This window comes from Oncorhynchus kisutch, unplaced genomic scaffold (genome assembly GCF_002021735.2).
Source record: "Oncorhynchus kisutch isolate 150728-3 unplaced genomic scaffold, Okis_V2 scaffold871, whole genome shotgun sequence".
NCBI classification, from domain to species: Eukaryota; Metazoa; Chordata; class Actinopteri; order Salmoniformes; family Salmonidae; genus Oncorhynchus; species Oncorhynchus kisutch.
In genome coordinates this window covers 8872-21151 of record NW_022262816.1, presented here as the reverse complement: position 1 = coordinate 21151, position 12280 = coordinate 8872, and the positions used below count along the sequence as shown (strand labels likewise).

The 12280-nt window shown below is 42.2% G+C and overlaps 1 protein-coding gene across 6 annotated transcripts in view; it reads left to right on the top strand.

Annotated features, from left to right (window-relative positions):
- LOC109876922 (low-density lipoprotein receptor-related protein 2) overlaps positions 1 to 9212 on the top strand; it is an 81691-nt gene extending 72479 nt beyond the window's left edge. For 5 of the 6 annotated variants that reach the window (XM_031816794.1, XM_031816793.1, XM_031816797.1 and 2 more), the window contains 3 exons: positions 4387 to 4726; positions 8854 to 8971; positions 9124 to 9212. In XM_031816794.1, the coding sequence (XP_031672654.1) occupies positions 4387 to 4726; positions 8854 to 8971; positions 9124 to 9165 (500 nt within the window). In that variant the 3' untranslated portion in view covers positions 9166 to 9212. The remainder of the gene's footprint in view (positions 1 to 4386; positions 4727 to 8853; positions 8972 to 9123) is intronic. The other variant, XM_031816792.1, reaches the window with a different exon arrangement.
- Positions 9213 to 12280: the final 3068 nt, after the last annotated feature.

Genomic DNA, 12280 nt, shown 5'->3' with positions numbered 1-12280 from the left:
CCACAGCTGAAATGGTAACAAAATGGACACCCCGCCTCTGTTTTGGTAAATAGCTGAGGGATGGGGCTGGAGAAATGTAACTACATTCAGATAAAAAATATATATTTTATTTCACCAGGTAAGTTAGTTGAGAACAAGTTCTCATTTACAGCTGCGACCTGGCTAAAGCAAAGCAGTGCGACAAACAGTTACATGGGAATAAACAAGAGTTCAATAACACAATAGGAACAAAATAAAGTCCAGATACAGTGTGTGCAAATAGCATGAGGTAAGGCAATAAATAGGCCATAGTAGCAAAGTAATACAATTTAGCAGATTAATGCTGGAGTGATAGATGAGCAGATGATGGTGAGTAAGTAGTGATACTGGTGTGCAAAAGAGCAGCAAAGTAAATAAAAACAATATGGTGGATGAGGTAGGTAGATTGGGTGGGCTTTTTACAGATGGACTATGTACAGCTGCTCGGATAGCTAATGTTTAAAGTTAGTAGATGACATTGCCGAAGTCGAGGATCGGTAGGATAGTCAGTCTTACTAGGGTATGTTTGGCGGCGTGAGTGAAGGAGGCTTTGTTGCGAAATAGAAAGCCGATTCTAGATTTGATTTTGGATTGGAGATGTTTGATATGAGTCCGGAAGTACAGTTTAGTTTAGCCAAACACCTAGGCATTTGTCGTTGTCCATGTATTCTAGGTCCTAACCCGCTGAAATTCACCCGTCACCAGCTCGGAAACCGGATTGCACAGCGGGGAAGGTACGGTGGGATTCGAAATGATCAGTGATCTGTATATTAACCTTTTGTGACTAGGGGGCAGTATTTTCATGTTTGGGAAAAAAAACGTTCCCTTAGTAAACAGGATATTTTGTCAGGACACGATGCTAGAATATGCATATAATTGACAGCTTAGGATAGAAAACACTCTAAAGTTTCCAAAACTGTACAAATATTGTCTTAGTTTAACAGAACCGATGTTGCAGGCGAAAGCCTGAGAAAAATCCAATCCGGAAGTGCCTCATGTTTTGAAAGCGCTGCGTTCCAATGCGTCCCTATTGAGCAGTGAATGGGCTATCAACCTTTCTCTGTATTCCCGAAGGTGTCTACAGCATTGTGATGTAGTTTTACGCATTTATGTTGAATACCCGTAGGCGGCTACGTTGCGTAAGTGGTCACCTGATGCTCCCAGAGAGATTCTCGCGTAAAATACAGAGGTAGCCATTACTCCAATCGGTCCTACTGAAAAACGAATTGTCCCGATGGATATGTTATTGAATAGATATTTGAAAAACACCTTGAGGATTGATTATAAACAACGTTTGCCATGTTTCTGTCTATTATGGAGCTAATATGGAATATTTTTCGCCATTTTCGTGACTGCAATTTCCGGGCGATTTCTCAGCCAAACGTCAAGCACAAACGGAGCTATTTCGCCTAACAAAAATAATATTTTTGGATAAAAGGAACATGTGCTATCTAACTGGGAGTCTCGTGAGTGAAAACAGCCGAAGCTCATCAAAGAAACGATTTAATTTGATTGCTTTTCTGATTTCCGTGACCAAGTTACCTGCTGCTAGCTGGACAAATGCTTGTCTAGCTTTGGCTGTAAAGCATATTTTGACAATCTGAGATGACAGGATGATTAACAAAAGGCTAAGCTGTGTCTCAATATATTTCATTTGTAATTTTCATGAATAGGAATATTTTCTGGGAATATTTGTCCGTTGCGTTATGCTAATTAGTGTCAGATGATGACAACTGTCCGGTTCACGGGATGGGATGTCACTAGAGGTTAACTTGGCTTTCGAAGACTTTAGAAAGGCAGGGCAGGATGGATATAGGTCTAACAGTTTGGGTCTAGGGTGTCACCCCCTTTGAAGAGGTGGATGACCGCGGCAGTTTTCCAATCTTTAGGGATCTCGGGAAGAAACGAGAGGTTGAACAGACTGGTAATAGGGTTTGCAACGATGGCAGTGGATAATTTTAGAAAGGGAGGGTCCAGATTTTCTAGCCCAGCTGATTTGTACGGGTCCTGGTTTAGCAGCTATTTCAGAACATCTGCGATCTGGATTTGGGTGAAGGAGAAGCTGCAGAGGCTCGGGCAAGTTGCTGCTCGAGGTGAGTAGCTGTTGGTTGGGGTAGCCAGGAGGAAAGCATGGCCAGCTGTAAAACAAAATCTTAATGAAATATTCAATTATCTTGGATTTATCGGTGGTGACCGTGTCGCATAGCTTCAGTGCAGTGGGCAGCTGGGAGGAGGTGCTCTTGTTCTCCATGGACATTAGTGCCATGCAAATTTCTGTTTGAAAAAGCAAGCCTATGCTTGCTGTGTTTATTGGTTCCTGACTTCCCTGAACAGTTGCATATCGTGGGTGACTATTCGATTAATAGAGGTGTGGAGGCAAGGACTGACCATGATATCAAAATAATTTTAACCATGATATGAGGCTAAACAGTGTTTGTTTACAAGAATGTTTACAAACATTAGAACAAGCTTATTTTTTGTGTTCTCATAGTGACAGTTGAACTAAGCTCATGAGGCATGTATAAGTTATATTGTTCAAGAATCATTGGAGATGTGTGGGGCGACTACAGATTGCCCCTTTAAGTCAAAACTGTGCGAGTTTGAGCATTTGTCCATTAGGCTTATGCGGCAGGTAGCATTGTGGTTAGAGTGTTGGTCCAGTAACCGAAAGGTTTCTAGATCGAATCCCCATACTGACTAGGTAAAAATGTCCTCCTGCTCTTGAACAATGCAGTTAACCCACTGTTCCTAGGCTGTCATTGTAAATAAGAAATTGTTCCTAACTGACTTACCTAGTTAAACAAAGAATAAATCAAATGTTATATTTATTTATTTTATCAGCATGAATTAGGTTGAGCAATAAAATCCCTACTTTTATTCCATAATAGGCTGGGATCTGCACTATGCAGCTGTTGCAAGAGTGGCTGGCAACTGGTTTCAAAAACAATGATTGATTGGGCATCTTAAACTTCAATTCAACCATTAAATGGTTCAAATACACTTTTAAATTTGAACAGCCATCCACAACAACAAGCCGTAAAACGCAATTAGCTAAATGAGAGAACCGCAGTATTATTCACATCTATGCGCTGTGTAGATATCAAAAATATATGAAATCCGTATTGCCATAGACTACACCACTGCTGTTATCCTTACTTCCAAGCATTTATTCAAGTTGGATAATCATTGAATGCCGACAGCAGTCGCACCATTGGAAGAATCACCTTGGATTGTAGCCAACAAAAGCCTATTCCTGCACTTTTCCCGCAATCCATCACACATTTGGTGTGTCATCATAGTGGTCTCTGACTTGTGGTCCGACTCGCTCAGGTGGGACTTTTTCAATGCTGATTTGAATGTCATTGAGAACAAGTGTGAAAGATTCTAATTCCAGTATTTCAAAAGTATCTAATCTGATAACAATATTTTGGCTGGTAATGGCTTAGTTACGTTTTTTTGTAATCCCTTACATGTAATCCATTACTCACCAACTATGACTACTTACACTGCCATAAATGCAAAGACAAAGTAAAGTTAAATCATAAGATTTTCGACAAATCTGTCAAGACAAACTATGATAAAAGGTTAAACAGGTTTTAAATCAACTGGTGAATTTTATAGACAATTGCTATGAATCCCCCCTTAAATCATAATGTAATGATATGGGGGGGGGGGGGGTTTATTATCAGTGACAGTGTATTGACAGTGTAGGAAATGTCCAGTGTAGGAAATGTTCACTGGTAACCTATTATATAGAATGAAACTGCTGGTTGATTAGTGCACGTTTGCTGTACTTTTAGACAGATTTTAATTGAGGTTGTGACATCCCTTTCATACAAAGATGTTTTTCGGACAACTTTTTTTCCTTTTCTTTATTTGAATGGTATTGCCGTTATGAAAACAAACTTATTTCCACCTTACGACCTTATTTCTGTAAAGTTCTGCCTAAGGCTCAAGGCTGGTTTACGGTTGGTCTATCGATGTTGCAGTGACATGCACAACCATAGTGATATCATTGACCTGTAAAATAGGCCTAATTAAACTATGCTATTCCTTTCTTTTGAAAATATATTTGATTAATTGTTGTTCCTTAGGACCTGCCTAAATTCATGAATAATATATTTACTTTTGATGGTGTGTATCAATGGATTTTAAAATGGCCGCCCACCTACATCTGCAGACCGCTACTACCATTCATTCCCAGCGTGCTCGAAAATGCATGCAAAAATGGGCCTGTTAGTTGCATAATCATTAGCCAATATTTATTAGGAAATTACTGTAAATCCAATGTGAAAACAGTAAGTTTAACACTGGTTCTCTAACACCCTGTTCTCTTATTATAACCAAGGATTTCCCTGTAACCTCCAGGTTGGTCTGGAGTGAAGCCCCAAGATGTCAGCCATAGTAAACCTTCCCCGGGGCATGCTGGGAACACCGTCCCCCCTAGCCAGGACTGGTCTGGGAGGACCACCACCGGGGGGGTAGAGGTGCAGAAGCTGGACTCTGAGTCATGTGATGCCCAGCAGTGTAATAGACATGGGAAATGTGTGACAAGGGGTGGAGAAACCACCTGCCAGTGTGTTCTGGGATACCATGGTGTGTTCTGTGAGGAGGGTGAGGGTCCAGGGGTCAGTAATGCCCCCCTCACTTTGGGCATCCTCAGCCTCATTGGTGGAGTCCTCATCGCTGCTGTCATCATCAGGAAGAGGTAGTCTCAAATTAAATCAATGTGTTCAGTATTTTCCAACTCCTGAGACACACACACACACACACACACACACACACACACACACACACACACACACACACACTAGTGGAATGAAGTGTCTTTCTCAAGGCCCCAATGTCAGTAGATGTATTTGCAGTCTTCTGGTTTACCTCTGATGTCATACCTAGGACTTTGAATGAGCAAACCTAAAGTTTTCTACAGTCCACCTCTTTAACTTGTAGGCGAAATGCATACCATTCATATAACCTGTAGACCAGGGTTCCCCAACTGGCGACCCACGGCCGGATTTGGCCTGCGGGTGGTTTTATTTGGCCCCCCCAATTCTTCTAGAAAAAATCATATACAATTAGATTAGCTTTTTTTATTTCTTTATACTGTAAAGACACAAATCCGCTCCAAGTCATTCTAATTCAAGAAATCTGTTCCCAACTATTTCCCTGATCAAGATAGCCCTATTTGGTAAAATACCAAGTCTATATTACGGCAAGAATGGTTCTGTTAGGGTCGTATTTCTCAGAGTAAATAACTCACTGACACTAGAGAAGCTTAACCAATTAGAATTATTCTCAAAGGGTCATTGCAGCTGTAATTCAGACCAATTTCACACAAGCACTGATATAACCCTTTATAACCCTTTCTCCTGGCTAAGTCTCCTACACAACCGAATAGCCAATGCATCCCTGTTGCTAGGAAGAACCTTAGTGAAATCTGTTCTTCCTCACTTCATCTGACATGAACTCTACCCCAAAGTGCTCACTCCTCCCCAACTGAAGACTGTCATGGTTATTGATACCAGACTGTCTCTTCTCCCAGAGGATCCCTGATGTCAGTAACATATCCTGACATAATGTAAATGTTATACATTACCCTCTCTCCCTCATTGTTAGTTTCTAGGATCTCCACCCGTCTGCCCTTATCAATGCCTGCCACATGTAATCGCTTCCCTGAACTCAACACATTCCAAGCTTAGATGTCCCCACTATATACCTTCCTCCTATAACCCTTAACTTCTGTTGTAGACCCTCAACCTTAACACTCCTTCAGTGACATGAATACGTAACGTTTCTCAGAACCCAACAGCTCAAATAAGTAAAGAGAAACCACAGTCCATTTACTTTAAGACATCAAGGTCAGTCAATATGGAAACTGTCGAACTTTGAAAGTTTCTTCAAGTGCAGTCGCAAAAACCAAGTGCTATGATGAAACTGGCTCTCATGAGGACCACTACAGGAGTGGAAGACCCAGAGTTACCTCTGCTGCAGAGGATAAGTGCATTAGAGTTTCCAGCCTCAGAAATTCAGAAATTCAGAAGAAACTCTGCTTCACAGAGTTAATGTAACAGACATCTCAACATCAACTGTTCAGAGGAGACTGAATCAGGCCTTCATGGCCAAATTGCTGCAAAGAAACAACTACTAAAAGACGCCAATAAGAAAACAATTGCTTATAAGAAACACGAGCAATGGATATTAGACGGGTGGGAATTTGTCCTTTGGTATGGAGTCAAAATGAGAGATTTTTGGTTCCAACGCTGTGTGAGTGAACGGATCTCCGCATGTGTATTTCCCACTGTAAAGCATGGAGGTATGGTGAGGGGGTGCTATTGAACTCTGTTCAGCATTTATTTGGGTTGCAATTTCTTAGGCTGGTAACTAATGCACTTATCCTCTGCAGCAGAGGTAACTCTGGGTCTTCCACTCCTGTGGCGGTCCTCATGAGAGCTCCTACCTTGTCACAACTTATTGGTTCAAACACAAGAAGATGAAATTCCACATACAATTTTAAGAAGGAACACCTGTTAATTGAAATGCATTCCAGGTGACTTCCTCATGAAGCTGGTTGAGAGAATGCCAGGAGTATGCAAAGCTGTCGAGGCAAAGGCTGGCTACTTTGAAGAATCTCAAATATAAAATATATTTTGATTGAACACTTGGTAGAAAATAGGAAAATATAGTAACCTAGAATGAGTAATGTCCAAACTTTTGACTGGTACTGTACCTATATACCCCACTACTCTATACCGTACTGCTGTATACCCTACTGCTGTCCCTAACCCAATGACTATCCCTTACCTTACTGCTGTATACCTTACTGCTGTATACCTTACTGCTGTATACCTTACTGCTGTATACCTTACTGCTGTAATCCCTACTGCTGTAATCCTTACTGCTGTAATCCCTACTGCTGTATACCCCACTACTCTATACCTTACTGCTGTATACCTTACTGCTGTAATCCTTACTGCTGTATACCTTACTACTGTAATCCCTACTGCTGTATACCATATTACTGTATCTATATACCCTACTGCTGTATACTATATACCCTACTGTATTCCTTATAAACCCTACTGCTGTATACCCCTACTACTGTAATCCCTCTATACCCTACTACTGTATACTATATACTCTACTGCTCTAAACCCAACTATTGTAATCCCTCTATACCCTGCTAGTGTATACTATATACCCTACTGCTCTAAACCCTACTACTGTAAGCCCTCTATACTCTACTATTGTATTACTACTGTCGTGGCTTTGGCTATGCCGGATTAAGTGATAAGACATGCTATTCTATAAAATCCTTTCTCTGTAATTAATATTACCTGATTGAGCTAATCATTTAAATGTAATTAACTAGAAAGTCGGGGCACCACAAAATAATATGTATAGAGCTGTTATCTTCCGAATAAACTCTTAAAGACCTAGTAATATTTTACATCAATGGCAGTCAATATTAATTGTCACTTTATTTCAGTCTCATCTGAAAGTTGTAAATTCTTGGCTATCTTCACGAACCCTGGCTAACAAGTTATATCAGCAATACAAAATGTAGTTTTAATTATTTATTTACTAAATACCTAATCACCTAATTCGGTGTATGTAACCACACAGAATTACATACACAGAATTAATCATACCTTGATTTCAAATTGTCATAAAGGAAAACGTCCCTAGCGGACGGAACAGATATGACAGCTGGTTACTCAAAGAAAAGGGTTGGGTTTGAGTGAAATAGTGGGAAGACTGAAGAATAAAAGGAGAAGTTATGTCTATCGGGCCATAGGCAGCTACTCTATCGTAAATACAGAATGTTATGCATTCTAAATTACCGCCCATTTGGAAAGGGAAAATGCAATAAATATTTACTCTGAGCTGCGCTTCAATAGGTTGGTGGTAGATGGAAGGCCGTGTTGCCCAACAGGTCTTTGTCCTTTTGAAGAGTGTCTCTGGTGGTGAACAGGAAATGTTGTAGTGTCGTCGTTGTGTGGTAGACGGGATACTCTGTCCTCCTAGCCCACGTTTTACAGCGGCTGCTGCTAACTCGACGGCTAGGAGGTATCACTTCTGTAGTGAATAGGAGTTCAAAGTTCATACCATTCGCAGCCAAAGCTCATGCTGAGGTTGGCTTCGTTCTGTAGTTATTATCTGAATCCTGACATCGGACCGTCATCCTAATGTACCCGAAACAGGAGGTTACATTTTTGTCAAGGGCTTATATAGTGGCGGGAGAGAAGGGTGTTTCATTAGTTTATAACCCATGTCTCTTCACAGGGGCGGGCAAACTGATTTGAGCAGAGCTCTAATCTTACGAAAACCTAATTCTCTCATTTGGAAGCTAAAATTGCATTTAATCTTTTCACAAGTTTCATTTAAATTGCACAACAATTCCACTTGAATCCGATAACTATGTGTAGACTTTCCCAGATAGTGTCGTCCTGTCATCAGTCATAATGTCTCAGATGACAACCCAACTGACATAATATTCATTAAGTACCAATGCATATTTTCAACTGGTTCTATTACCGAAATATGGTTCCTTTCCCTCCACTTGTTTGATGTTCCCAGACTTTCTATGTTTAACAAAGACTAATCAAGAGTCCCTCTGTAGAGTCAGAGGGAAGGGAGAAAGGTAAACCTTACTAAACCATAAACCTTACTCACAAGCCAACTTCATGACACCCTGCTCCTAACCCTACTACTATATACTTTATGGCTATTTACCCTACTACTGTTTACCCTGCTGCTCTATACCTACATTGTATACCCTGTTATATACCTGTATATCATACTACCATAAACATATATACCCTACTCTGTGTTTAGCAGAGCAAGAGCTGCAGCTCGGGGCCAGTCCACAGACAAGGAGACTCTGATGACCAATATGGATGAACAGACAGTCTACGCTGTGTCTTTCAACAACGATCTGTATGATCCTGACCAGGTACCTTAGAGTTAGTGTAAAGGTCTTTTATATGTTAGGGTTTAGCTAAGAGCTTTAAAACCAGAGCGTTTTGGTCTGCCACAGCACTGCCATGCTTTGTTCCCCACCCCCAGCATGAATGATAGTATTTTCAATTAACCTTTTTTTTCCAGGAATTGATCTCGTCTGCTGATGGGACATCTCAACATCTGTAAATGTTGTCTTTTCTCTTCTACTCTGAAATAAAGTCTAGGATGTTGAACCTCATGGTGTATTATTTTCTCAGACATCACGTGTAGCTGAACATCACAGCCATGTAGATCCGTTTCCTGGCCTCATTATGAAAAGTTGTGGTCATAAACCTGTTATGGGGGTTAGCTTAGTGTGAGGCACATAGATGGACAATGAAACACCACTGGTGGTGGTCTTGAAAGAGGGGACGGTTTAAATATAGGGACAACTGTCCGGTTAGTGGATGTAGAATGACCAGCAGGAGACGGATGCACCGTTCAAGTTCATTACCACAGACATTGCATTGAAACAGGAAGTAATGTCATTAATATTCCCATTTCTGTTCTCAGTAAAGGCTAATGGCAATACAGCATGTAGCCAGGCTTAGTAATGTAGTGACTGAAGTTTTACATCAAGGACTGCATGCTGTTTCCAGAGGAAGATCATGGACTGTTCGGGGAACGCTCCTAACCACTGCCAAGATGTGGTGGGTTTTTGAGTAGCATGACAGAGGACAAGTACCGGTACTTCCTGTGACATTGGGTGGTGTAGGTGTCCTGGAGGGCAGGTAGTTTGCCCTCGGTGATGCGTTGTGCAGAGCCCACTACCCTCTGGAGAGCCTTAAGGTTGTGGGCGGAGCAGTTGCCGTACCAGGCAACAGCCCGACAGGATGCTCTCGATTGTGCATCTGTAAAAGGTTGTTTGGTGACAAGCCAAATTTCTTCAGCCTCCTGAGGTTGAGGAGCTGCTGTGCCTTCACCATGCTGTCTGTGTGGGTGGACCATTTCAGTTTGTCCGTGATGTGTGCGCAGAGGAACTTAACTTCCCACCTTCTCCACTACTGTCCCGTCGATGTGGATAGGGGGCTGCTCCCTCTGCTGTTTCCTGAAGTCCACGATCATCTCCTTTGTTTGGTTGACGTTGAGTGTGAGGTTATTTTCCTGACACCACACTCCGAGGGCCCCAACCTCCTCCCTGTAGGCTGTCTCGTCGTTGTTGGCAATCAAGCTTACCACTGTACTGTCGTCTGCAAACTTGATGATTGAGTTGGAGGCGGGCATGGCCACGCAGTCATTGGTGAACAGGAGAGGGCTGAGAGCGCACCCTTGTGGGCCCCGAGTGTTCAGGATCAGGGGGGTGGAGATGTTACCTATCCTCACCACCTGGGGGCGGCCCGTCAGGAAGTCAAGGACCCAGTTGCACAGGGCGGGGTCGAGAACCAGGGTCTTGAGCTTTGACGCGTTTGGAGGGTACTATGGTGTTAAATGCTGAGCTGTAGTCTGAACAGCATTCTTACATAGGTATTCCTCTTGTCCAGATGGGTTAGGGAAGTGTGATTGCGATTGCTTTGTCCGTGGACCTATTGGGGCGGTAAGCAAATTGGAGTAGGTCTAGGGTGTCAGGTAGGGTGGAGGTGATATGGTCCTTGACTAGTCTAAAACACTTCATGATGTTGGAAGTGAGTGCTACGGGGAGATAGTCAGCTCAGTTACCTTCACTTTCTTGGGAACAGGAACAATGGTGGCCCTCTTCAAGCATGTGGGAACAGCAAACTGGGATAGGGATTGATTATGTCTGGAAAAACACCAGCCAGTTGGTTTGCACATGCTCTGGGGATGGCGTCTGGGCCGGTAGTCTTGCGAGGGTTAAAACGTTTAAATGTTTTACTCACTTTGGCTGCAGTGAAGAAGAGCCCGCAGGTTTTGGTAGCGGGCCATGTCAGTGGCACGGTTGTCCTCAAAGTGAGCAAAGTTGTTTAGTTTGTCTGGGAGCAAGACATCGTGGTCTGTGACGGGGCTGGTTTTCTTTTGTAGTCTGACTGTAGACCCTGCCACATACCTCGTGTCTGAGCCGTTGAATTGCGACTCTAATTTGTATCTATATCGACGCTTAGCTTGTTTGATTGCCTTGCGGAGGGAATAGCTACACTGTTTGTATTCGGTCATGTTTCCGGTCACCTTGCCCTGATTTAAAAGCAGTGGTTCACCTTTGTTTTGTGTAAATGCTGCCATCAATCCATGGTTTCTGGTTGGGGAATGTTTTAATAAAAGCTATGGGTACAACATCACCTATGCACTCCCTAAAAAACTTGCTCACCGAATCAGCGTATTCATCAATGTTATTGGAATCCGGTTGTTCGGACCAGCGTTGAACAGACCTGAGCGCGTCCTGTTTTAGTTTCTGTCGATGGGCTGGGAGAGACGATGTAGTTGTGGTCTGATTTTCCGAAAGGAGGGTGAAGGAGGGTTTTATATGAGTCGTGTAAGTTAGAATAACAATGATCCTGGGTTTTGCCAGTCTGGGTCGTGCATTCGATATGCTGATAAAATTTAGGAAACCTTTGTTTTCATATTAGCCTTGTTAAAATCCCCAGATACAATAAATGCAGCCTCAGAATGTTGTTTCCAGTTTACATAGAGTCAAATGAAGTTCTTTCAGGGCAGTCGATGTGTCTGATTGGGTAGGGATATACACAACTGTGATTATGATCAAAGAGAATTCTCCTGGTAGATAATGTAGTCTACATTTGTTTGTATGGAATTGTAGGTCAGGTCTAAAAAAAAGCTCAAACAATTATAATGATAATTATTTTCCTGACACTTGTCATAGACCCATACAAGATTACTTTGATAGCCAAAGGGAGCGTGATCAGATCATTGTTTCGGAGTCCCTTTTTGACAGGCCAGGAGGTAATTCTGACCTCCCAAAAGAATTTACATTTATCTAAGCGCCAGACAAGAACGCATCTACATATAGTCACTCTTTGTGATTATGTGCGTCAAGGCATTCCACTGGGACTCAGGTGGCAAAAATAACCATCGGGACAGCGCACAGATTTCTGTGAGCGCTGGTGTGCCATCCTGAACAAATGCTTTATTGATTTGTTGACCAGTTGAAAAAATATGAAGCACAGCTCTCCAAATAGTTGTTAATAATGATGGCATATTCAATGAACTGATAAACTAACCAAGCACACCAGGACAAGTTGTCTACAGAAATATAGAAACTTGGTCAAGTTTCAACCAAGACGAAAAAGACGGCCGAGGATAGTCTACTTCTGGAGAAATGCTGACAAAGGAGGTCCTGCTCCTCCTCTCC